Source organism: Neovison vison, chromosome X (assembly GCF_020171115.1).
Source record: "Neovison vison isolate M4711 chromosome X, ASM_NN_V1, whole genome shotgun sequence".
In the NCBI taxonomy this organism is placed as follows: domain Eukaryota; kingdom Metazoa; phylum Chordata; class Mammalia; order Carnivora; family Mustelidae; genus Neogale; species Neogale vison.
In genome coordinates this window covers 44141609-44167232 of record NC_058105.1, presented here as the reverse complement: position 1 = coordinate 44167232, position 25624 = coordinate 44141609, and the positions used below count along the sequence as shown (strand labels likewise).

The following is a 25624-nucleotide window of genomic DNA, read 5'->3' as shown; positions in this document are numbered from 1 at the left end:
AAGTGGCGTGCCTGGAGAGAGCATGGAAATCCTGCACCACTCCCTACCCCCCAATACCTTGCTCTATGTTTCTTTTCCACTTAGCTGTTTCAGAGTTGCATCCTTTAAAATAAACCAGTACCAGTAACTAAAGCACTTTATTTTTGGAAAAAAAATGAAAAGCACTTTCTTGAGTTCTGTGAGTTGTTCTAGTAAAGTACTAAAACTGAAGAGGGGGTCATGGGAACTTACAAATTTGTAGTTGGCTGGGCGGAAGCATGGGTAGCCCAGGCACCCCATTTGTGGCAAGTGTCTGAAGTGGGGGCAGTCTTGCAAAACTGAGCCCTTAAACTATAAGGTCTGCTCTAACTAGTGAGTTAGTGCCAGAATTGGATTGAATTGTAGGAAAGCCAGCTGGTGTTGGAGAATCAGAGAACTGGTTGGTGTGGAAAAACATAATGCCTTTGGTGTCAGAAGTAGTGCCAGATAACACCACACATCGTGAAAAGCAATTGAGAGGACTTTGGTAGATTCATTGGAGATAGACTAAACTGAGGTCAGCTCATTCACCAGAGAAAATCTGACAGAGAGCACTAAGAGAAGACCTGGGAGCAGAACTAATTTCTGTCTGTAGAACAATTTATGCCTCAGGGCATTGTTGAAAACAATAGAGCAATCAGCACACAATTAGTGGTGTTTAACAGGCACGTGTGGTCAGGGAAATAGACCTAGAAAGCCCTGCCAAAACTGTGTCATTCCAGGGTGACTGTGGGCATACCTAAAGCTGAGCCCATTGAGGAACAAGCTAGGGGTATCACACTGTGTGTGGAACAGACATTATTTGTTTAGAGACCAGCTGAAGTATCTAAAATAATCTAAGTTATCTAAAATAATCCAGCTAGTCACTAAACAAACAGAAAAATAACAAAAACAAGCCCTTTGTGGGAAGGAACTAATACCCAGAGTTACTAAAATACATTATCTAAAATGTCCAGTCTCCAACAAAATACTATAAGATGTGCAAAGAAATAGGAAAGTATGCCCCATGTATCAGGAAAAAAAGCAGGCAACACAAACTGCCTATAAGAGTGACCAGACACCAGATTAAAAAAGACTTTAAAGTAGCCACTATAGGGGCGCCTGGGTGGCTCAGTGGGTTAAGCCGCTGCCTTCGGCTCAGGTCATGATCTCAGGGTCCTGGGATCGAGTCCCGCATCGGGCTCTCTGCTCAGCAGGGAGCCTGCTTCCTCCTCTCTCTCTCTCTGCCTGCCTCTCTGCCTACTTGTGATCTCTCTCTGTCAAATAAATAAATAAAATCTTTAAAAAAAAAAAAAGAAAATTTATAAAGTAGCCACTATAAATGTTATTCCATAATTAAAGGAAACCATGATTGAAGAAGAAAGGAAAATATGATGACAATGTGAAATCAAATATAGAATATCAATAAAGAGAAATTATTTTTAGGGTAGCTCATATGGTTGGGTGTCTGCCTTCGGCTCAGGCCCTGATCTTATTAGGGTCCTGGGGTGGAGCCCTACATCTCCCTATCCCTCTGCCTGCTGCTCCCCTTGCTTGTGCTCTCTCTCTCTCTCTCTCTCCCTCCCTATCAAATAAACAAATAAAATCTTAAAAAGAGAGAGAGAAATTATTTTTTAAAAAAGAACAAATGGGGCACTCGGAGGCTCAGTCAGTTGAGCAACTGCCTTCAGCTCGGGTCATGGTCTTGGGGTCTTGGGATCAACCCCTGGTGTCAGGCTCCCTGATCAGTGGGGAGCCTGCTTTTCCCTCTCCCTTTGTCCCTCCCCCTGTTCATGCACATTCTTTCTCTCAAATAAATAAATAAATAAAATCTTAAAAATAATTTAAAAATTAAAACAAATTTTAAAAGAACAAACGGAAATTCAGGAGTTGAAAAGTACAATAACTGGCATGAAAAATTCAACAGTATGTTTGAACTGGAAGACCAATTAGTGAACTCAAGGACAGTGTGATAGAGATTAAGCCATCTGAACAACAGAAAGGAAAAGGCCAAAGAAAAATGTACAAAGCCTCAGAGAAATGTTACATACTACAAAGTTCTATATTAGCTAAGAAAATTACTCCCAATAGTAACTTGAATCCCAAGGAACGAAGTGAAGAGATCCAGAAATTATATGTAAGAAGATCAGCGTAACAGGGGTGCTTGGGTGGCTCAGTTGGTTAAGACTCTGCCTTCATCTCAAGTCATGATCCCAGGGTCCTGGGATGGAGCCTAGTGTTGGGTTCCCTGCTCTGCAGGAGGCCTGCTTTTCCCACTGCCTCTGCTGCTTCCCCTGCTTCTGCTCTCTCTCTGTCAAATAAATAAATAAAATCTTTGCCCAAAAAAAGATTAACATAGCAAAAGTTAGAAACATATACTTGCTTTCTTTTCTTCCCTCTGAACCTTTAAAATATGTAAAATTACACAAAGCAATAATTACAACAGTGTATTGTTGAGTTTGCAAGAGGTATAGGTATATTATATATAACAATATATAACAATAAAATCAGTGGAATAGAGTTACATAGGAGTAATATTTCTGGATATCACTAGAATTAAATTAGTATGAATCTGAAGCTGAAACTGATAAGCTAATACATATATGGTAAGTAACTAGATCAAACACTAAGGACATAACTAAAATATATAGGAAAAAAAACCATTAATAAAACTAAAATGCAATATTAGAAAGCACTCACTTAATGCAAAAGAGGAATAAAGGGACAAAAAAGATATGTGCCATATAGATAACGAAAAGTAAAATGGCAGATCTAAATTCAACTCTTTAAGTGATAATAAAGTATGACTGGATTAAGCTATTCAAAAAAAAAGGCAGGGTTGTCAGACTGGATATAAAGAAACAAAACCTAATAATATGCTCTTTATAGGAGACACATTTTAGATTAAAAAATACAAATAGATTGAGAGTAAAAGGATAAAAATGCTACACACACAGCAACCACAAGAAAATGGAGTGGCTATAGTAATCAGACAAAATAGACTTTAGACCTTTTTTTTAATAGAGATAAAAAATTTTATAGAGAGACATTTAATAATAAAAGGGTCAATCCACTAGGAAGATATAACAGTCATAAATATATATGCACCTAACAGAGACTATCAAAATACATGAAGAAAATTTGACAAAAATAAAGGAAGAACAGACAATTCAATGATAACAGTTCAACTTTTAATAATGGATAGAACATTAAGGCAGAAGATCAACAAGAAAATAGGTTTGGGGCACCTAGTTAGCTCAGTTGGTAGAACATAAGACTCTTGATCTCAGGGTCATGAGTTTAAGCCACATTGGTTGTAGAGATTACTTAAAAAAAAAAAAGAAAGAAAGAAAACAGAAGACTTGAACATTATAGCCAACTAGACCTAACTGACATCTATAGAATAACTTCACCCACCAGCAAGAGGATATATATTCTTCTCAAGTGCATGTGGAACAACATACTCCAGAAGAGTATTTAGGCAATAAAACAAACCACAATAAACTTGAAAGATTAGAAATAATACTAACGGGGCGCTTGGGTGGTTCAGTGGGTTAAAGCCTCTGCCTTCGGCTCAGGTCATGATCCCATGGTCCTGGGATCCACATCGGGCTGGGGAGCCTGCTTCTTCCTCTCCTGCTGTTCTCACTGCTTGTGCTCTCTCTCTCTCTCTCTGTGTCAATAATAAATAAATAAACAAATTAATTAATTAATTAAATGTTCTAAAAAGATAGATTGATGACCCAGGAAAAGAAAAAGAAAGAAAACTCAAATTACTAGAGTCAGAAATGAAAGAGAGGACATAACTACTGACTTTACAGAAATAAAAGGATTAGGAAGGAATACTATGAATAACTGTATGCCAGTACATTAGATAATTTAGATGACATGGACAAATTCCAAGAAAGACACAAATTATCAAGACTGACTCCAGATGAAATAGCAAATATGAATACAACTATAATAAGAGAATGAATTAGTAAACAAAAAGTTATTGAAATGGAAAAATCTAGTTCCAGATGGCTTCACTGGTGAATTCTACTAAACATACAAAGATGAATGAGGGCTAATGCTTCACAAACTTTTCCAAAAAATAGAATACTTCCCCACTCATTCTATGAGGCCACTATTATCCTGTTGCCAAAACCATACAAAGACACTACATGATGTATTTGAGCAAGGAAATGGTAAGCATGTTACTTCTATGACTGTTAACTTGCAGGAGAGGCTACCCTTTTGGTTCCATTCAGAACTTACTTCCAACACAGAATGCATTCTAAGAAACACAAATGACCAAGAAACCCAATCACATCCTTTCTGACATGTGTAACTTCCCTGTATTTGCCAACCACTTATACTGACTACAAAGAAGGAAAGGGAGGGGCACCTGGTTGGCTAAGTCAGAAGAGCCTGTGACTCTTGATCTTGGGGTCATGAGTTCAAGCCCCATGTTGGGCGTAGAGATTACTTAAATTAAAATGAAACTTTAAAAGAAGGAAAGGAGAGACCACCACACAGTTTTTCACCTTTCATTCCTTTTGTAGAATGTACATATGTACACATATCAAGAAAAGAAAAAAGTTTATGTCTGTGCAGCATTTCCATTATTCTGGTAAGAAGTAAGTACGAGTGCATGTACAAGCTACAGAAGACGAATTGTGCAATTCTGGTGATTCTGCATATGAGTCACATGCTCTTGTGTTTGCATTTAAAACCAGCATCAAAGAATACAACAATGAACTATAGAATTCATGCTAATAATATAAAATTTTACATAATAAATAAAAAGCACCATGTCAAGGTCAACATCCATGTCATAAATCCTACTGATAGCAAGCAGCTATGCTGTGATGAAATGGTACTTTATCTCTGTGATGTTCCTCCCCAAAACCCATATTCCCAGTCTACACATTTTTTTAAGATTTTATTTATTTATTTGACAGAGAAAGAGATCACAAGTAGGCAGAGAGGCGGGGGGGGGGGGGAAGCAGGCTCCCCGCTGAGCAGAGAGCCCGATGCGGGGCTCGATCCCAGAACCCTGAGATCATGACCTGAGCTGAAGGCAGAGGCTTTAACCCACTGAGCCACCCAGGCGCCCCCCATATTCCCAGTCTAATCAAGAGAAAAACGCCAGCCAAATCCCATTAGATATTGTAAACATCATCAAAATCAGAGAAAGAGTGGAGAAGGGGAGCCTAAGGAGATACGACAACTAAAAGAAACACAGCATTCTGGATGGGGTCCAAGAGTAGAAAAGGGGCATTAGGTAAAAAAACAAAGGAAATTTTAATAAAGTATAAATTTCAACTAATGACAATATGTCAATATTGGTTCATTATTTATAACAAATGTACTATATTAATGTAAGCTTCTCCTGGGTGTGGAATATATTTGAATTCTCTAGATCTTCTCAATTTCTCTGTGAATTTAAAACCATTCTAAAAAATAAAGTCTATCAAAAAAGAAAGAAAGAAAGAAAGAAAGAGAAGTCAAAAGGGAGACCACAGAAGAAAGACAAGCTTTATATTTTAGTCCCTTTAAAGGTACTTCCTCCCTTGCTCTTTGAACAAGGGGCCTTGCATTATCATTTTACAAAGGGCCTCACAAATTATGTAGCCCACCCTGCCTCTGCCCCAACATCTGTCATCCAGACCTCAGACTGGGGTTGTCCTGGACCCTTCTGAGGGTGTCTGAGGCCAAGAGTTAGGCTGTGAGTGTGTATGTTGGAGTCCAGCAGGGAAGGCCAGCATTGCACAAGTTCTGTGCTCTGACCTTGTCTAGATTCTGGGAAAAGCAGCTGCAGCAGCCACAGTCTAGAGAGGTCCCCCTCAGACCAAACGGTGTTCCTAAGAGAAGCCCTCCTCACCATGGTAGGCAGCCTGGAGCTGGAAGGGACCTTGATCATTGTTCTACCACAACCTCCTGCCCTGCCTTTTAGGGAGAAGGAGGAGGACAGGAACAGAGGCCTGAAAAGGGATAGAAGCCTCCTGGGCCTCCAGAGCCCTCCAACAAGTAAGTGACAGCCTGGGTCCTGCCCAGCCCAGAGCCTGGTACTGCCTTCTTCTGGCCCAGGTTGGACCTGCCTTCCCAGTCCCTGAATGTTCCCCAGCAGCCCAAGTTGCTACCCCACCTTTCCTCAGAGCCCCTTCCTTGTTTCTCTGGGCATAAGGAAGGGGGAGGGAGAGAGAGAGAGAGAGTGTGTGTTTGTGTGTGAGACTGTGTGTGTGTGTGTGTGTGTGTGTGTGTGTGTGTAGCCCTAGTCAGGATGAGGCCAGAAGCAGAAAAGAGAAGGCTCTTGTCACTGCATTTCCCACTTGGTTATTTCCCCTGGGGCGAAAGTGGGAGAGAGCCTGAGAGCTACAGGCTGGACAGGGCCTTCTGCAATCCACAGCAGCTAGTCTTGAGACCAAAATGCTGCCATAGGTGTCATTAGGAAAGAATGCAGAGGCTGCAGCAGCGGGGGGAACCTCTGAGCTGGAGAGGGCATTCCTCCTGGACTCCAGGCAGACAGGCCCTGCAAAGTGAAACCAGACCTCCATGGAATCTGTGCTCTAGAGAGGCTCAGATGGAGTGGGCTCTGTTTCTGCCACGAGGTGCAGCCTCACCAGAGATCAGGAATCCCTAAACCAGGAGCTCACCCTTGGCTTCCTCAGATCCCACAGAGAAAGACCAGGGCCCTGGAGACTGTTGCCATGGCAGCAGCTGCCAGGGGCTGACTGCCCTCCCCCTTGCCTGCAGCACTGCCCTGCCTGCCTTCGGATCCCTTCAGCTCCTGCTGTCTGAAAAGGCCTGTACTGTCCACCCTGGATGCATGTAAACAGGCCTGGAGCCCACTGCCCAGGAGCAGTTTTACAAGGCGGTTACAAGTTCCAAATCTTACATCACACTGCCAGGATTTCAATCCCATCTCGGCTACTATCATCTCTGTTTCCATCGGAGCAGTTTGTGACCTCCCAGAGCCTTTATTATCTCACCTTTTTTTTTTTCATTATCTCACCTTTAAAATGGCATTTCTTAGACTTAAAGCCTCCCTAGCAATTGTGAGCTAAGCAACACATCCTCACAAGTCCTATGTCAGCAGTAAGTATTGAATCAAATCCATAAGAAGGGTTATTTCATAGCACCCACTGCAACCACAAACAAGTAGCAGACCACATTCCTTTGTAACAGATGGTTGTCACCATGGCAGAACCAACTTCACCTTATTTCCTCTTGAGAGCCCCTTCTCTCAAAGGAACCCCAAATCAGTTACTGTCAGGCAGAGACTTAGAGCCAACACAAATGTCTTCATTCTTCCTTTCATTCCTGGTTCTGGTTCTTTATACCTCCCTTGTCTGACCCCTATGTTTACCAAGTTCTCAACAATGGTTAATTTATACTAGTTTGGGTGCTTTCATGGGCAACTGTGTCTCTTACTCTCAGCAGCACTAGAAAGTAATCCCATCCTACAAGGTCACACTGAGAGATGAAAGGAGGGGAACTGGCCTGGCAGGGCACACCCCTGGGTGCCAAACCCCACAGGGGAAAGGAATTTTTTCATTTGTATTTAGAGCTCTTTGCTGAGATCTCCCCTAGATCTTTCCTGAGCTTGCTGAATTTATCATCCTATTTAGTACTAATGGCATGACTTAAATTAATATTTTGTAGCTAATGTACTGAATGATAGAATTTGGATTCAAAGACTAAGGGAGTGAACCTAACAATACAACATTTAGCCCAGAAAAACAGAAGTTTCTATACTTGGGTTAAAATTAAAATGATTAGGGCACCTGGGTGGCTCAGTCATTAAACATCTGCCTTTGGCTCACGTCATGATCTGAGGGTTCTGGAATCGAGCCCCGCATTGGGCTCTCTGCTCGGCAGGAAGCTTGTTTCTCCCTCTCCCACTCCCCCTGCTCGTGTTCCCTCTCTTGCTGTGTCTCTCTCTGTCAAATAAATAAATAAAATCTTTTCTCTTTTAAATAAAATATTTTAAAAAATAAAATTACAATGATTTATATATATGCACCCTTATTTTTTTGATGTTTTATTTATTTATTTGTTAGAGAGAAAGAGACAGCACAAGCAGGTGGAGTGGCAAGCAGAGAGAGATCAAGCTCCAAGGAGCCTGATGCAAGGAGCCTGATGTGGGACTTGATCCCAGGACTCTGGGATCATGCCCTGAGCTGAAGGCAGATACTTAACTGACTGAGCCACCCAGGTATCATGCACCCTTATGTTTTCTTGCAGCATTATTCACAATGGCCAAATTATGGAAGCAGCCCAAGTGTCCATCAATAGAAGAATGTATAAAGAAGATGTGGTATATATACACAATAGAATATTACTCAGCCACGAAAAAGAATGAAATCTTGCCATATGCAACGACATGGATGGAGCTAGAGAGTACTATGCTAAGTGAAATAAGCCAGTCAAAGAAAGATAAATACCATATGATTTCATTCACATGCAGAATTTAAGAAACAAATGAACAAAGGTAAAAAAGAAAAAGAGATAAACCAAAAAACACACACTTAACTATAGAGAACAAAAGAATGGTTATGAGAGGGTAGGGTTTGGCGGGATGGGTGAAATAGATGAAGGAGATTAAGAGTACATTTATCTTGATGAGCACAAAGTAATACATAGAATTGTTGAATCACTCTGTTGTACACCTGAAAGTAATTTAACACTGTATGTTAGAAATAAATTTTAAAAATTAAAACAATTTATGTTAAGTGTATTAACAGGGATGTGTGAAAACAGATTTGGGGTGTCAGGTGATTGCAATTAAAGTGGATTTAACTGTGATATGGAGCCCACAAAATCTACTATGCATCTACAGATGTATTGTGGCTATTGTAGAATGAAGGTGTGATAAGATCACTCCATTCTACACTAGGCAAAACATGCAGTACTTTCAGAGGCATTTATAAATTCAGGAGCATGTAGGATGGTGAGAGACTTTGAAAAAGTATGTCATATCAGAAAGAACTGAAATAACGGGAGGTTAAGGCTAAATAAATAAGTCTTGGTGAGAATATAATTGTTTTTAAACTGAGGGTTTTGGAGGGGCAGGAGGTGGAGGTTTGGGTGAGCCTGGTGGTGGATATTAAGGAGGGCACATATTGCATGGAGCACTGGATATGAAGCATAAACAATGAATCTTGGAACACTGAAAAAAAAATAAAGTTTATAAAAAAGAATATGATTGCTTTTAAATGAGATAGCATACTGCACAATACCTGGCATAAGTGCTCAATTAATGTTAATTTAAAAAACAATAATTTAAAATTTTTTAAAAATAAAAATAAACAATAATTCATAGCAGTATTAGTGTGAGGTCATACTATTATTATTATTGTTGTTATTGTTATTACTATTTCTGTTAGTACAATTAATGCTTACAGAGTGCTCTCTATGTGCTACATACCTTTCCAAGTCCTTTACATATACAGACTTATTTACTCATTTTCCCAAACCCATGAGACACCTATTGTGTCTCCAGTTTTGCAGATGAGAAAGTTGAGTCACAGAAAGTTCGAGTAGATTGCCCAGTGTGCCTCACAGATGGGAAGGAGAAAGAACATTAACTCTGGCAGTGTCAGGCTCTCAAGGGTAAAAGGCACTCTTGTTACTTTATTCTTGTTTTTTATCACTCCAGAGGGCCAAACCAGCACCAATGTATGTAAACTACTGGGAGGCAGGTATCAGCTCAATAAAAGAAAAAGCGACTCTGAATGATTAAAACTGTATGAAATTTCACACCACAGGATTTAAGGGGAAAAAAGGGTAGAAGTGAAGAAATGAATAAAATGGGGGTTCTCTTGGAAAGAAACCATACAAATGATGAAGCCAACCTTCCATGAAAAGAGTAAAGAAGGCATTGTGAAACTTGGATTTTAAAAGATACACATTACAGAAAAATTTAAAAGTAAAACAGGCATGGAAAAGACACAAAAATGAATATTTATATTCCTATCTCAACACAAAGTAAATTAGATGGAGAAAAGTGACAAAAAGCTCCAAAAATAGGAAAATTTCCATATGAACTTGTTTGGAAATGTACTAGACAGCCTGGGTTTGCAAAAGAAAATGATCCCAGGATCCTCACAGATTTGATAGACACCAATCCTGAAAGTATAAAATACAGAGAGGATAGGTATAGTTTGCTCTCTGGAAGAAAGGGCACCTGCATGAGAAAGTAACATCCAGGCTGATCTGAGTAGATAAAATGCAGGCATGAGGTTGAAGATCATAAAACACCATTAGATCCAAATACACATACTTGTAATGACAATTAAGTATGTTAATATGATTTTAAAGTTTTTTTTTTAAAGATTTTATTTATTTATTTGACAGAGAGAGATTACAAGTAGGCAGAGAGAGAGAGAGAGGAGGAAGCAGGCTCCCTGCAGAGCAGAGAGCCCGATGCGGGACCCGATCCCAGGACCCTGAGATCATGACCTGAGCCGAAGGCAGCGGCTTAACCCACTGAGCCACCCAGGCGCCCTGTTAATATGATTTTAATCCTACTGCTCAAGTGTGTGATCAACAGAATTATTGGATAGTTGGATACGATTATCTTCCATGCTGAATCTTTTGGGTACTGCAGTCCCAGGACCCAGATATTCGCTGATTTAATGAATTAATATACACTTTCTTGACCAGCAACACCAAGAGGTGGCTGGTTAAGGATTTAGAATCCCAGAAAAATCTCTTTACACACACATGCACACACACACACATATAATAGTATATATAGGGTTGCCTTGTTGGCTCAGTCAGTGGAGCATGCGACTCTTGATCTTGGGGTCATTAAGTTCAAGCCCCATGTGTGGTGTGTTTACTTAAAAATTTTTAAAAATCGTATACATGTATGTACATATATAATAATGCCACTCTCTCCACCAAAAATACTCCCATTACAGGTAATAAATACATTTTTAGACTATTTGCACTTAGACAAATCTGTATTTTGATTTGTGAAAATCAAAGTATTCATGTTTTTAATTTACATACTTTACAAACAACTCTTTCTAGAGTTCTAGAACTGAATGATTACTAATTTAGACTGGAGCCTCTATTTGTAATACAGGTTTGGGGGCTCAAAAAAATCCTTCAGTCATGGAAAGCTGAAAGCTTATCTTCCATAAAAGTGACAAGATAGAGCCTAAACGGCCATGATGGAGTTAGGGATGTGGATTAAAGCTGGGAAAGTTGACATATGGTATTGATTCATTAAGGAAAAACAGTCAAATTTCAGTGGAGGATCTGGACTTTAGCGGAAATAATGGGCCTTGTTGGCTGAAAACGGGAGAATAGGGAGAGAGGTGGTATCAGGGTAAGCAACGGAGAAGCAGTAACACAAAGACTGCATACTGACCGTCTCTGGTAACCAGGAAAAGGTAAATATAAACAAAGGGGTTGAGTGACGATGGCTGATGTGTTGCGCGTTAGGAAATACTGTCCGGCGGCAGCACGGCCGCCCGCGGTCAAAGTGGTAACTGGGGATCTGAGCTCGGCGGTGACGCGCGGCCCTCACGTGACCAGGAGCCTATGTCTGCCCAAGTCCCGCTCTCCTGGTCCTTTTTGCCTGTCCAGACACCGTCTGCCTCCTGCCCTTCGGTCGAGGGGAAGAGCAGAAGGAAGTAAGTCCCCCTGGTCTTCTTCAATCGGTATGAGTGTCGATGTTGCCCAGTAACCTCTGGGATCGGGATGGCAGAGAGTACCAGGCCTTTCCCTAGACCCAGCCCCGCCCCCCTGCGCCCACATTTTCGTGCAGAAAATGGTGGTCTTGGGGTGAGGTGGGGAAATGAGTGGGGGCCCCTAGGGAACACAGACACAGTTTCTAAGTAATCCTTCTCTTCCACTTGCCGCCCGAAAAGAAATGACGAGCACTGCAGGGTGCAGGGTGGTGGGGCACAGAGGACTAAGCTTGAGGTGGGGCGTGGGGGAGGGGAAGCAGAAGGGGCTGGCGTGGGGGCGGCGGCTAGTGCCTAGGAAAGGAACGTGTGTGTCAGTCAGACCTTCCCTCCTCCCCACTCCCCGCCCCCTACCCTGTCCTGCGTCTGTCTGCAGGTCTGCAATTCTGCAGGTCACAGCGGAGCGCCTCGAGGAGAGGACGCTTAGAGCAAACCTCCAGGAGAGGTCCCGGTCGGCGCCAAGGTGGGCAGTGGCGCGGGATGGGGTGCGTGGGAGGACGCTGATGGGAACAGAGTCGGTAGCACCACCGTCCCGCCCCGCCCCTGCCACTGCGGGAGAGGCCTGTGGCAAGGCCTGCTGGGAAAATGGTGGGCTTTCGGGAAGGAGGGGCAAGGGACGCTGCGAGGGGTGGGACACGGCGGGGGTCCCTAGCGCCGCAGAGCCTCTCGACGAGCGTAGGTTGAGGAACCTGCGCCCCGACTCGGGAGAAGGCAGGTTTGGGAACGCGGGGCTGGGGTTTTGATTCAGCTCCCAAGTGTGTTGACTCGACTCTGCCTTGGTTATCTCCTGTAAATAACTGTATTTATAAAGACCATCCTGAACATGGAAAAATCCTGCAAAGAAAATGAAGAACAGCCACAGAGCGCACCCAAGACAGTTGAGGAGCAGCCTGCAGTAGAGCACTCTCCCGAAAAGCAGTCTCCAGAGGAACCATCTTCCGAAGAGCAGCCTCCAGTAGAGCACTCTCCCGAAAAGCAGTCTCCAGAGGAACCATCTTCCGAGGAGCAGTCCTCGGAGGAGGAGTTCTTTCCCGAGGAGCTCCTTCCCGAGCTCCTTCCCGAGATGCTCGTGTCAGAGGAGCGCCCTCCTCAGGAGCGCCTTTCTAGAAGGGACCTTTTTGAGGAGCGCCCTCCCATGGAGCAGCCTCCTTGTGGAGTGGGAAAACATAAGCTAGAAGAAGGAAGCTTTAAAGAGAGGCTGGCTCGCTCTCGCCCTCAATTTAGAGGGGACATACACGGCAGAAATTTAAGCAATGAGGAGATGATAAAGGTAGCAGAGGAGATGGAAGAAATGAAAAGAGTGCGCAACAAATTGATGGTTATGCATTGGAAGGCGAGACGGAACCGCCCTTACCCTATTTAATGTGTTCTGCCTTTAATTGTTTTGCCTGATATAAGTATTGCCACCTGAACGTTGCATTTTCTTATATACCTTTCCCCATCTCAATTATAACTTTTCGCGTGGCTTTATTCTAGGTGTTTTACTTGTAACTGGCATTAAATTGGGTTTTCCCCACCCGCAAGCTGCAACTTTCACTTTTTCAATCATGAGTCTCATCCATTTGCATGAAAAGATGTACATTATATATTGTGAAGTGAAATTTTTGAAAAGTATATGTTGTATCCCATTTTGTAAAAAGAATGTATATTTATATATTAATATGCAAAGAAGAGCAGTATATCTTAAATGGCTTAACAGTGGCTATCTGTGCGGTAATAGGGGTTTTGGTTTGTTTTTCATTTTTGCTTCATCGGAATGTCTTTCAAGACAAACATTTTACTTTTGTTGAAAAAAATATAATGGGAAAAACTTTTAAAATTGTCAATCAGCTTATAAAGGCAATGTGGCACTTAATAAATTCTTGTCAGAACTTTAAAGAAAAGTAAATCCCATGTTTGTTTGTTCTTAAGTAGGCTCTGTGCCCAGCATGGAACCCAATGAGGGCTTGAACTCACAACACTGTGATCAAGAGCCAGAGGCTTAACAGACTGACACACCCAGTTGCCCCAATCCCACTTTTTTTAAAATCCCAGGCAGAAGAACAAACCAGGTACCTCTATTTCACAGTCATTCTTTTCCCATTTAAAGAGGAATAATGCTTGACTTATAAGGCAGCTGTGGAGCCAAATGAAATGAAGATCCTAGAGCTGCCTGATTTTCTCCCACCTGTGCATGAAGGACCCCAAACCCCTATAGATACCCTTCAAATCTAGGGGATAGAACCCAAAAGGAGGTTTCACTTACACTCACAAATAATTCCTGTGAGATTCCAGTTGAGTGCCACATTCTCCTGCCCTGTTATTCTCTTCCCTTGGATACTGTCGTATCTGCTGCTCAGGGCTGCCTCTTCTCCTGGGTCCTTCTTCTTCCATGCCCTGTCCCCCCTACCCGCAGCTAAGGTGCCTGGGTTGCTGATTGCTCTGGAGTCCATTCTAGGCCAAATAAGAACCTACAGATAAATGGAAAATGTTTCTCCTTCAGCTATTATATTATACTTATCCAGCTGCATATCATCCCAGTCCTGCTTAAACCTCAAAGTCTTAAAGAATTCTTAACAAAATAGTACCCCCCCCCCGAAAGTCTCATCTTTTCCTCCCTGGATTCAAACATGAATTCACTGAGATATGGGATAGGAGACAAATTTGTGCCAGCCATAATGCTGTGTATTCTGAATTGAAACCTCCCTCCCAAAATATTCTCCAAGAATGACTATGGTTTTAGGTGCCTAACATTTGCCCTAGGGTGAATTCTCTCCCAAGGGTTTTCTGGCAGACTTGCCTTAAACAATTCAGCTGACTTGCTCAGCTTGTATAAGTTGAAGAGGAAAGTAAGACTTAGGTTAAAGCTAGGGCATTTCCCTTCTTCCCCACCGCACATCACCAAGAAAGAAGCATTCAAAAGTACTTTGTACTTTGTAAGTCATTAAAGTACTGTATATGTATATACATACAGCTCTATATGCATGTACCAGATATTATGATTTCTCAAACTACCCTTATAACACCTAAGATTTTGTTTTATTGATGCTATTAATTCTAGAAACATGGATAGTGGTTAATAATTTTTAAAAATTGTGACCCAGTCATGAACACTGAGTTTCTCTTTAATTGACTGTGTAGCTTCATTGTGTTTACTTCTCTAGAAAGTATGATTTGCAATTCTAGAAGGATCACTTAGGGGAAGAATTGCTACCCCAAATTCAACATTGAAATTATTTACATATCTTAAATATCAGCATTTCTCTTATTAAAAATATGCAGGGACCCGGGCTCTATCCCAGACCCACTAAATTTCATTTTCTGTCAATTAGCACACAATTTAGAAATCCACTTCCATATGCAATATACTCCTGGTTTTAGTAAAAATAAATTATGACACAAATAGAATAAAATGCAGATGATTTTATCAGAATTTAAAAGTGTGCAAGGTTCGGGGCACCTGGCTGCCTCCTGATCGTGGGGGTTGTGAGTTCAAGCCCTACACTGGTATTGGGTTTACTTAAAAAAGAGCGAAAGTTTTGTCCAAGCATATTTTTAAGAAACTAAAAACCACCTCATCAGTTTTACTCCATAAAATTTAAATTGCTTGCCACAAAGCAAGACCATATACAGAATAAAAACCTGAGGACAATAAAATAGCAAGATATATTTTTCACAACTGGCATTAAGTAATGTCTTGCATTCCTTCCTTATAAGAAGTAAAATGGATCTGAAATAAATTTAAAGTTCTTTGGTGTTCAGTTCACAAAATGGTGAGCCAGTCCTGTGCCCTTGACCTTTTTGCTTTTTATTTTCCACTGTATGATGCCATTTGGGGGGATCTTCATGTCTCCAGACCATTCTTCAAGGTCATGGCAGCCTGATGGATGCTGGTTGGGCTGGATTCCAGTTGGAGTGAGATAAGTTTCCAGAGGCTCACTATACCAGTTTGACAAGACAGAATGAATCCACCCCCCACCCCCACCCCCACCCCATGGTGCTCAGAGGGGCGGTGCTCAGGTAGGATGTGGAAAGGCTCACCCAAGTCACACTTCTCTCTAGGGTGGGTCTGATGTTGGATTCTCTGCTCCAGCCTGCAGCCGGCACCAGACCCTCTGAGGCTGGTGGCCAAATTGTCCTGGACACACTTACCTGGAGGGCAACAACAATCCCCCTTGCAGGTCAGAGCACTTTGCCTTTCCCTCCTTTCCCCCTTCTCTTTTGGGGAACTTTTTGTAGGGGAGGAGATAAAGTTCCAAGAATTCCTAACTGGAAACATTGGTTGGGATGGTCTTTGAGTGGGCAGATGTCTGACCTGGGTCTGACCAGGCCACGTGGCTCTCCTTTTGAGTTTACTGAACTAGCTTTTCCACAAATGGGGTTAGACCTCAGACAAGACCTCACCCATCCCTCTTTGACCCACCTTGCACAGACTCCCCAGAGGGCCTCAGATGTGCCCCAGCCTGTGTTGGTGACTCTGCCCTGAACATTGCTCTGTGCCTGCAGTGCCTCTGAGGTCTGTGTCAGCCTAGGCCCAGGGCCAGAGACTCCAGGTAGAGGGAACTTGCAAAAGCATGTGGTGCAACAACAACTTAGGAGAAAAGGGGTTTCACCTCCTGTGTGAGCATCACATTGCAATGCCTATGCATTGCAGGCCCTGCCCATGACTTGAGCGCCAAGGGCATTGTTGGTAGATGGTCAGCAGAATCCAGGTCCTGGCTCTCTGAGCGCCAAGGGCATTGTTGGTAGACGGTCAGCAGAATCCAGGTCCTGGCTCTCTGGGCCTCTTAACCACTTCCCTGCCCAGACAGAAGGCTGGCATCTCAATCACATATCCAAGAAGCAGCTTGTCTGGTCAACCCCAGAGCAAAAAGCATTTAGGGTCCCAGACCCTAGAGAAAGCCCTCTTTTAATCAGAATGATCTGGTTTTTATGAAACAGTGCTTGAGAGTGGGAGCCCCTCAGTGTGAGATAGCATACCTGAGAGATCAGGTTCAGTTTCCCTGTAAAATATCCGAGATTCCTTCCTCTCCCATTCAGAAATACTAACCCAAACTCAATTATTTTTATGAATAAAGAATAAAATTATAGAGATAGAGAAGAGACAGATCCTATGTTCTAATTCAGATTTGTCTGAATCAAATTCTGTGTTCTCCCCACTCTACACACTCCAATTTACTTATTTAATTAATTACTTAAAAGTAAGGTCTGTACCCAACTTGGGGCTCAAACTCACAATCCTGAGGTCAAGAGTCACATGTGCCACCAGCTGAGCCAGCCAGGTTTCCCAGACTGCCTCCAATTTAGATTGTAGTTTTTCAGGACTTAAGGTATAATTGAGTTAGACTTACCAAGTACTGTGTCCTTGTTGGTTTGTGCATTTGGGTGAGTTTTTGCATTACTATTTTTCTCCAGATGGAACTGTCCAGTAGGCAGTTAGATGTAAGTGTCTAGAGTTTGAAAGAGATTGGCATGGAAATATGGATTGTGGCTGGTGGTACCTGACATGTAGTAAGGGCCTTTTGAATATTTATTGAATTAAAAGAATGAAGAATCCAGTGGTATATCCTTCTACGTTTTTCTATAAATATGTATTTTTAAAACGAAAGTGGGACCATACTGAATGTACTGATGCATACCCTATGTGTAAAAAAAATGAATTTATTCTTTAAACCTCTTGTGCGCTCTCTAAAACCAGACAATACTGGTTTTAAATAGTATTTAAAAACTAGAAGTAAGCACGCCATCTGGTGTCTGGAGACAGAACTACGAGTTGAATGAATACAGTTAACAAAGGAAAAGAGGGAAGGAGAGAAACTACTGGGGGGTGGGAGAAGACTTGATATTGGGGAGGGGAATACCTCAACCCTGACTCACACTGGACTGACCCAGTATCAGCCTATTCTTGGGGGGTGAAGTAGCACAAGAAGCAACGTATACTTAGACGGTTTTTCTCTGTCTCAAGTCAAGATAAGTATGTGTGCATGTGTGTGTAAGTTTAAACTGAAAGGTCTTATACTATTTTGAATTTTTTCTGATTGTGGAAGTTATATGTTTCTTCCAGAAAAATCTGGAAAATATACTTTATGTAGGAAAGTATAAAACAAAATATAAATTACCTATAGTTCCTCTCCCTAGAGAAATTATTAATATTGACAGATATGTGCTTATATTGTGTGTATATTCCTTTTATGTTAATAAAACATATTATTCTGATACTTTTATGTGTTATTTACATATTTGTAGTTTTATCTTATAGCATATATTTTATTAATTCCTTTATTTTTCTTTGCACATGTGCCACGACATTCATCTATATGGGTATTCCATCAACCACACCCCTTGATGGTGATGTCTATAGTGAAGATTAAAAAAATCTCAAAGAATATTAAATGGAACAGAAATTGGGGTGAAGTATTTATTTTTTATTTTATTTTATTTTATTTTTTAACGTATTGTATTCATTTGAGAGAGATACAGAGACAGAGACAGAGAGAGAACACAAGCAGGGGGAGAGGCAGAAGGAGAGGGAGAGGCAGACTCCCCACTGAGCTGGGAGCCTGACATGGGGCTTGATCCCAGGACCCTGGGATCATGACCTGAGCCAAAGTTAACATCTATGTTCTAATTCAGATTTGAACATCTGAGCCACCCAGGTGCCCCAGGGATGAAATATTTAAAACATACCACAGATTTAGAGATATCTTGGAAAAATATAAATCTCTACTCACACAATAGAAAATGAGCAAAGTACGTGGAGAAGTAATTCACATGAAAAGACACAAATCACATGCACACATGCTTGCATACACGTGCACACACATACATACATATTCATAGAATCTAAATGACATTATATAAATGGCATTTTTAACTTACATTTCATTTGACAAATGTTTTGGGGTTTTTTGTTTTACTCAGCTGTGTGTTTTGGAAATCTATCCATCTGTCCATGTTGGTACCTGTTGTAATTTATAACAAGAAATATATTTGGTTTTTGCCCCCAGTTCCTAGCATAAAGCTCCTCAATCCCTTAGAATTTCCTGAGTGGTAGAAATGTGTTTTGTCATTCATGAAGAGCCCCTTTTGAGTTTATACTAATAAGATGATTTAGGGTTGGGCCCTTGGATAGCCTCAAGATGGCACTGGTTACCAGAAAGACCAAGTTGAACTTTCAGACCCCCCTCACCAGCTTCTAGGAAGGGAAAGGTGGGGAAGGCTGCAGACAAAGCTACATGAAAACTTTTGGATGGCAAGATTCTTTTAAAGATTTTACTTATTTGTCAGAGAGAATGAGAACGTGTGCGTGAGCCCAAGCAGGGGGAGTGGCAGGCAGAGGGAGAAGCAGACTCCTTGATAAGCAGGGAGCCCGATGAGGGATTCGATCTCAGGACCCTGGGATCATGACCTGAGCCGACGCTTAACCGACTGAGCCATCCAGGCACCTGAGCAGCAAGATTTGATGAGCTTCCAGGTTGGTGAATGCATCCATATCATGGGAGGGTGGCCCACCCCAGTTCTATGAGGACAGAAAGTCCTGCATTTGGGACCCTTTTGGACCTCATCCCTTGTACCTCTTCATCCAGTTATTTATCTGTCTCCTTTATAACATCCATTGTAATAAACTAGAAAGCATAACTAAATGTGAACCAAGCTAGCAAGTTAATTGAATCCCCGGATGGAGTCGTGGGAACCTCTGATCTAGTAGGTGAGAAGCATAAATGACAACCTGGACTTAAGGTTGGCATTGAAGGGGGTGGGGTGCAGTCTTATGGGACTGAGCCCTTAATTTGTGGGATCAGACACTCCCTCGATGTCAGAATTGAGTTAATTGCTTGCTTTGCTTAAAAAATCCCACATTAGACCCATAGATTTAGGTCATATGTAACAGCTGCATACATTGCATAGTGTGAATGAACAAATCATTAAGTTTATTCCCTAACGATAGACACTAAGATGGTTTCCAATGCCTTACTATAACAAATATGGGGCAATGGCATGTTTTTTGCATGCCTTAATGTGCATATGTGTAAGTATTTCTCAGGAATTAGTGACTAGAAGGGGGACTGTGGGGTTATTTGGTACATTTAGGGTACACTGCCAAACTGTCCTCTGTAATGGACATTTATCATCTGAATTCTGGTCAGACTTTGACTGGTCTGGTGCAGTCAGACCCTTGAGGCCAAGCCTCTGCGCCATTGCCTCAAGCTTTTTTCCTGCCACTTCTGTTTAGACTGGCCTCCCTTCCTCTGTTAAGCAAAATCCTATTCAGTCATTAAAACTCAACTAAAATATCATTTCCTCCCAGAGGACTTCCCTGACAGTCACCAGAGCAAGCTGAATTAGATGTCCTTTCCTGGTGCTCCTAAATCACCAGGTGACTCGGACTTTGTTATTATCATGTGTTAAAACTATGTTTAGGGGGTGGAGGGTGTGGGTGGAGCCTGCTTCCCCCTCTGCCTGCCACTCGCCCTGCTTGTTCTCTCTCTTTGTCTGACAAGTAAATAAAATCTTAAAAAAAAAAAAAAAAACTACGTCTAGGGGCGCCTGGGTGGCTCAGTGGGTTAAAGCCTCTGCCTTCAGCTCAGGTCATGATCCCAGTATCCTGTTATCAAGCCAGGCATCGGGATCTCTGCTCAGCAGGGAGCCTGCCTCCCCCTCTCTCTCTGCCTGCCTCTCTGCCTACCTGTGATCTCTGTTTGCCTGTGATCTCTATCTGTCAAATAAATAAATAAAATCTTAAAAAAATACATCTAGACATCTATCTCTCCCATAAGTCAATGAACTCCTCAGAGATATTTGTGTCTCATTAATCAGCATATACAGGACAGAAGACAGAAAAACACTCTTTAAATATAAGATTTTTAAACCAATTATCCAAGATTGTGAAATTTTATATATATATATATATATTTTATTATTTTTATGTTTTCTATAAACATATAATGTATTAGAAGCCCCAGGGATACAGGTGCCCTTCCCAATGTCCATAACCCCACCACCTTCTCCCTGCCCCCCTCCCCCGGGCAACTCTCAGTTTCTTTTGTGAGATTAAGAGTCTCTCATGGTTTGTCCCCCAAGCCCCCCACATTGCATCTCCACTTTCTCATATCAGGGAGATCACATGATAGTTGTCTTTCTCTGATTGACTTATTTCCCTAAGCATAATACCCTCTAGTTCCATCCACATCCTTGAAAATGTCAAGATTTCATTTCATTTGATGGCTGCATAGTCCAAGATTGTGAATTTGTCTGCTCTGTTCCAACCTCTGTCATCCAGACCTCAGACTGGGGTTGTCCTGGACCCTTCTGAGGGTGTCTGAGGCCAAGAGTTAGGCTGTGAGTGTGTATGTTGGAGTCCAGCAGGGAAGGCCAGCATTGCACAAGTTCTGTGCTCTGACCTTGTCTAGATTCTGGGAAAAGCAGCTGCAGCAGCCACAGTCTAGAGAGGTCCCCCTCAGACCAAACGGTGTTCCTAAGAGAAGCCCTCCTCACCATGGTAGGCAGCCTGGAGCTGGAAGGGACCTTGATCATTGTTCTACCACAACCTCCTGCCCTGCCTTTTAGGGAGAAGGAGGAGGACAGGAACAGAGGCCTGAAAAGGGATAGAAGCCTCCTGGGCCTCCAGAGCCCTCCAACAAGTAAGTGACAGCCTGGGTCCTGCCCAGCCCAGAGCCTGGTACTGCCTTCTTCTGGCCCAGGTTGGACCTGCCTTCCCAGTCCCTGAATGTTCCCCAGCAGCCCAAGTTGCTACCCCACCTTTCCTCAGAGCCCCTTCCTTGTTTCTCTGGGCATAAGGAAGGGGGAGGGAGAGAGAGAGAGAGAGTGTGTGTTTGTGTGTGAGACTGTGTGTGTGTGTGTGTGTGTGTGTGTGTGTGTGTGTAGCCCTAGTCAGGATGAGGCCAGAAGCAGAAAAGAGAAGGCTCTTGTCACTGCATTTCCCACTTAGTTATTTCCCCTGGGGCGAAAGTGGGAGAGAGCCTGAGAGCTACAGGCTGGACAGGGCCTTCTGCAATCCACAGCAGCTAGTCTTGAGACCAAAATGCTGCCATAGGTGTCATTAGGAAAGAATGCAGAGGCTGCAGCAGCGGGGGGAACCTCTGAGCTGGAGAGGGCATTCCTCCTGGACTCCAGGCAGACAGGCCCTGCAAAGTGAAACCAGACCTCCATGGAATCTGTGCTCTAGAGAGGCTCAGATGGAGTGGGCTCTGTTTCTGCCACGAGGTGCAGCCTCACCAGAGATCAGGAATCCCTAAACCAGGAGCTCACCCTTGGCTTCCTCAGATCCCACAGAGAAAGACCAGGGCCCTGGAGACTGTTGCCATGGCAGCAGCTGCCAGGGGCTGACTGCCCTCCCCCTTGCCTGCAGCACTGCCCTGCCTGCCTTCGGATCCCTTCAGCTCCTGCTGTCTGAAAAGGCCTGTACTGTCCACCCTGGATGCATGTAAATGGGCCCGGAGCCCACTTTTCCGTCAGCAGCTGTCACCAGGGGAAGACCACTGTAACATAGTCTGAAAAAGTCTGAAGGTGAGATGTGTGCCCTGAATAATATAGGCTAGTAAAGGAATCTAGTAAGAATTGTTGGGATTCCACAGACATGGTTCCAAAGCCAATCTCTTTTCTGGCTTGCTAGATGAATTTAGGGGTATATTTAATCTTCCTCTGTTTCTATTTTCTTATCTGTAAATGAGGTCAAAAGCAGATTAATAAAATTGTATCCATATAGCATTTACAAATTTATATTTCTTTTTAAAAAGATTTTATTATTTTAATTTTTATTTGTTTATTTTAGAGAGAATGAGAGAAAGAGAGACAACAGGAGCAGAGGCAGAGGGAGAGGGAGAAGTAGACTCCCCACCGAGCAGGGAGCCTGATGCAGGACTTGATCCCAGGATCCTGGGATCATGGCCTGAGCCAAAGGCAAATGCCTAATTGACTGGGCCACCCAGCCACCCTATATTTCTAAATTTTTAGTCTAGGATTCCTGGGTGGCTCAGTGGGTAAAGCATCTGCCTTCCACTGAGGTCATGATCCCTGGGTCTTGGCATCGATTCCTGCATCAGGCTCCCTATTCAGTGGGGAGTCTACTTCTCCCTCTGCCCCTTTCCTCTGCTCATGCTCTCTCTCTCAAATCAATAAATAAAATATTTTTTTAAAAAATTTAAATCTAGTCTAAATTCAGAGATGTGCAAGAATGACGATTTGGATTTGGTTCAAAGTGGTATGAGGTTGGTTACTACTAAAGTAGCAAATATACAATGTAAAGGATATAAAAGAGGTGATAGTGCATGAGACTGAATGCAGCAACCCATTCTGTGCTTTGTATGTCCCAATTTAAGGCTAAAGCTCCGTGGTCTTGACAGCCCCTGTAACATGAAATTCTCACTAAGTCAGATGAGCACAGAACTGGAGGTTCACTGCTTTTTAAGCTCCTAATCCTGTCAGCTCTGGGAAAGAATTTTGGACTAACCTACAAGGTAACACATCCGCTATTCAGTGAGCCACTTCACCAAGCCCTAATATCCAGGCTGTAAGCATTTTTTTTTAAGATTTATTTGTTTTTTGAGAAAGAGATGGGGGCAGAGGGAGAACACAGTGGAGGGGTAGAGGGAAGGGAAAAGACTCTTAAGCATGCCTGACACAGGACTTCATCTCAGGACCCTGAGTCCAAACCAAGAGTTGGATGTTTAACTGCACCACCCGGGTGCCCCAGGCCATTAGCTTTGAGCTTCTCTCTAAGATTGCACTGGGAATGCCTCTCTCTCTTCTGTGTTTGCTCTTCAGAGAGGGAGATTTCAATGCAGGCCACTTAGGGGCTTTTTTTGTGTGTAAGCAAGGCTGGTGAAGATCTACTTCACTGAGACGAGAATTATTTCCAACTATACACAGTTCAGCAGAAGAAAAGTTCTAGAATGTTTATTCAAAAAGTGCACGGAGGGGTGCCTGGGTGGCTCAGTGGGTTAAAGCCTCTGCCTTTGGCTCAGGTCATGATCTCAGGGTCCTGGATTCGAGCCCCGCATTGGGCTCTCTGCTCAGCGAGGAGCCTGCTTCCTGCCCCCCTCTCTCTGCCTGCCTCTCTGCCTATTTGTGATCTCTCTCTGTCAAATAAATAAAAAAATCTAAACAAAACAAAACAAAAAGTGCACGGAAACAAATTGAGAAACTTATAGCGAAAGGGGAGACATGAGAAAGGATGGAAAAAGGTATCAAAAGTGTTCAAAGTGAGGGGCGCCTGGGTGGCTCAGTGGGTTGAGCCTCTGCCTTCAGCTCGAATCATGATCTCAGGGTTCTGGAATCGAGTCCCGCATCGGGCTCTCTGCTCGGCAGGGAGCATGCTTCCTCCTCTCTCTCTCTCTGCTTGCCTCTCTGCCTACTTGTGATCTCTGTCAAATAAATAAAAATATTAGAAAAAAAAGTGTTCAAAGTGAAAGAAATCATGTATGTATCACGATAAGTGATTAAATCAGACATAGACTACAAACCAAGCACTGGGTCTATAGTTTTCTGAAAGAATCCCTTTTTCTCTAGGTTGAACTAAACCTGCTGGTTTTCTCTACAAGCAATGGTGGTGGGAAGCCTTTGCTGTCATAGAGCTGGCTTCTCATGGCTCTCAGACTTGTGGTCTACTTGTATGTTCCTGAAATATCCCAAAGAACAATTTGTTTACGAGATGTACTTTTCTTTATATTGCCTATTCCATTTCCTTTATACTATCAGATCTGAGGGAATTTCTTATTTTAGGATAATGGTACAGCAAGAGCACAGAGTGGGTAAGTATAAAGCATGTTTGGGGCACACTGATTTGGCCAGAGCAGAGGAAAAATGGTTGACAAAGCTGAGAATATGTGACTCAGGTTGGATCCTGAAGAGCCCTGAATGTCAAGATATAGAATCCAAGATTATTCAGTGAGTTGTGGGGTTACCATCCAGAGAACTTGAGAATGGCAGCATGAAGATTGAGTTGGTCATTTACTGCTTCTTTCAGTTTTTCTCTTATAACTCCAATCCACACTGGACACTGTTCTCTCCAAATTCTTATTTGGAGACTTGCTAATAATCCCTACCTCATGGCTGCTGAGAGGGCATGTGTGGAATAGCCCACTAGCTTATTCAAAGCAACAATCCTCATGTGGGGCACATAGCAGGCAAAGTAATGAGGTTCCCAAAGGTCTCTAGAGAACAAGTACCATTTCTTTGTGGTTGGCCTTTGTGGCTCCCCCAAACTATGTAGCCTCAATCTAACATACTCTGTTGGATATACCAGAAATCATGATTGCCTTTCATTGCATGCCCAAGATGTAAGCCTCTATCATCCCAGGCTAGCTAAATGCAAAATCGGCATTAGTCAATTTAGTTTATAACTTCTGTCAGAACCATAAGCAGTAACTAATTTATGATTGTGTATGGTTGTGAGGTTTAGGGGTCCCTTTGGCAGAATACAATTAAATCTTTTTTTTTTAAAGATTTTATTTATTTATTTGACAGAGAGAGATCACAAGCAGGCAGAGAGGCAGGCAGAGAGAGAGGAGGAAGCAGGCTCCTCGCTGAGCGGAGAGCCCGATGCGGGACTCGATCCCAGGACTCTGAGATCATGACCTGAGCCGAAGGCAGCGGCTTAACCCACTGAGCCACCCAGGCGCCCCGGCAGAATACAATTATATGAGTGAAGTGAAAACTCGGAATGGATAGAGGTAATACAGAGGTGAATTCACCTTGAAACTAATGAAGCCTATGTTTCATGGCCCCTGGATTCATATGGGCAACATATAAAGCCTCTGGGAAGGGTTATAGTCAACAAAATTCTAAGGTGGTCCTTTCAGTGACCTTCACACTTAAATAATTCCCTCCTCTTGATTTTAGATGGAACCTGTGAATATGAGATATCACACCTGTGATTATGTTACATTATATGACAAAAGAGATTTTTCAGATGCTATCAGAATCTCAAATCATTGAGTTAATCA

At 42.6% G+C, this 25624-nt stretch overlaps 1 protein-coding gene across 1 annotated transcript; it reads left to right on the top strand.

Moving 5' to 3' along the window:
- Positions 1 to 11484: 11484 nt before the first annotated feature.
- Positions 11485 to 13559, top strand: TCEAL1 (transcription elongation factor A like 1). The gene is made up of 3 exons (XM_044235446.1): positions 11485 to 11627; positions 12058 to 12144; positions 12493 to 13559. The coding sequence occupies exon 3, from the start codon at positions 12505 to 12507 to the stop codon at positions 13042 to 13044; it is 540 nt and encodes a 179-aa protein (XP_044091381.1). The 5' UTR covers positions 11485 to 11627; positions 12058 to 12144; positions 12493 to 12504; the 3' UTR covers positions 13045 to 13559.
- The last annotated feature ends 12065 nt before the right edge of the window (positions 13560 to 25624 follow it).

Coding starts and splice junctions, on each gene's coding strand:
- TCEAL1 (XM_044235446.1), top strand. CDS start 12,505: ATGGAAAAATCCTGCAAAGAAAATGAAGAACAGCCACAGAGCGCACCC.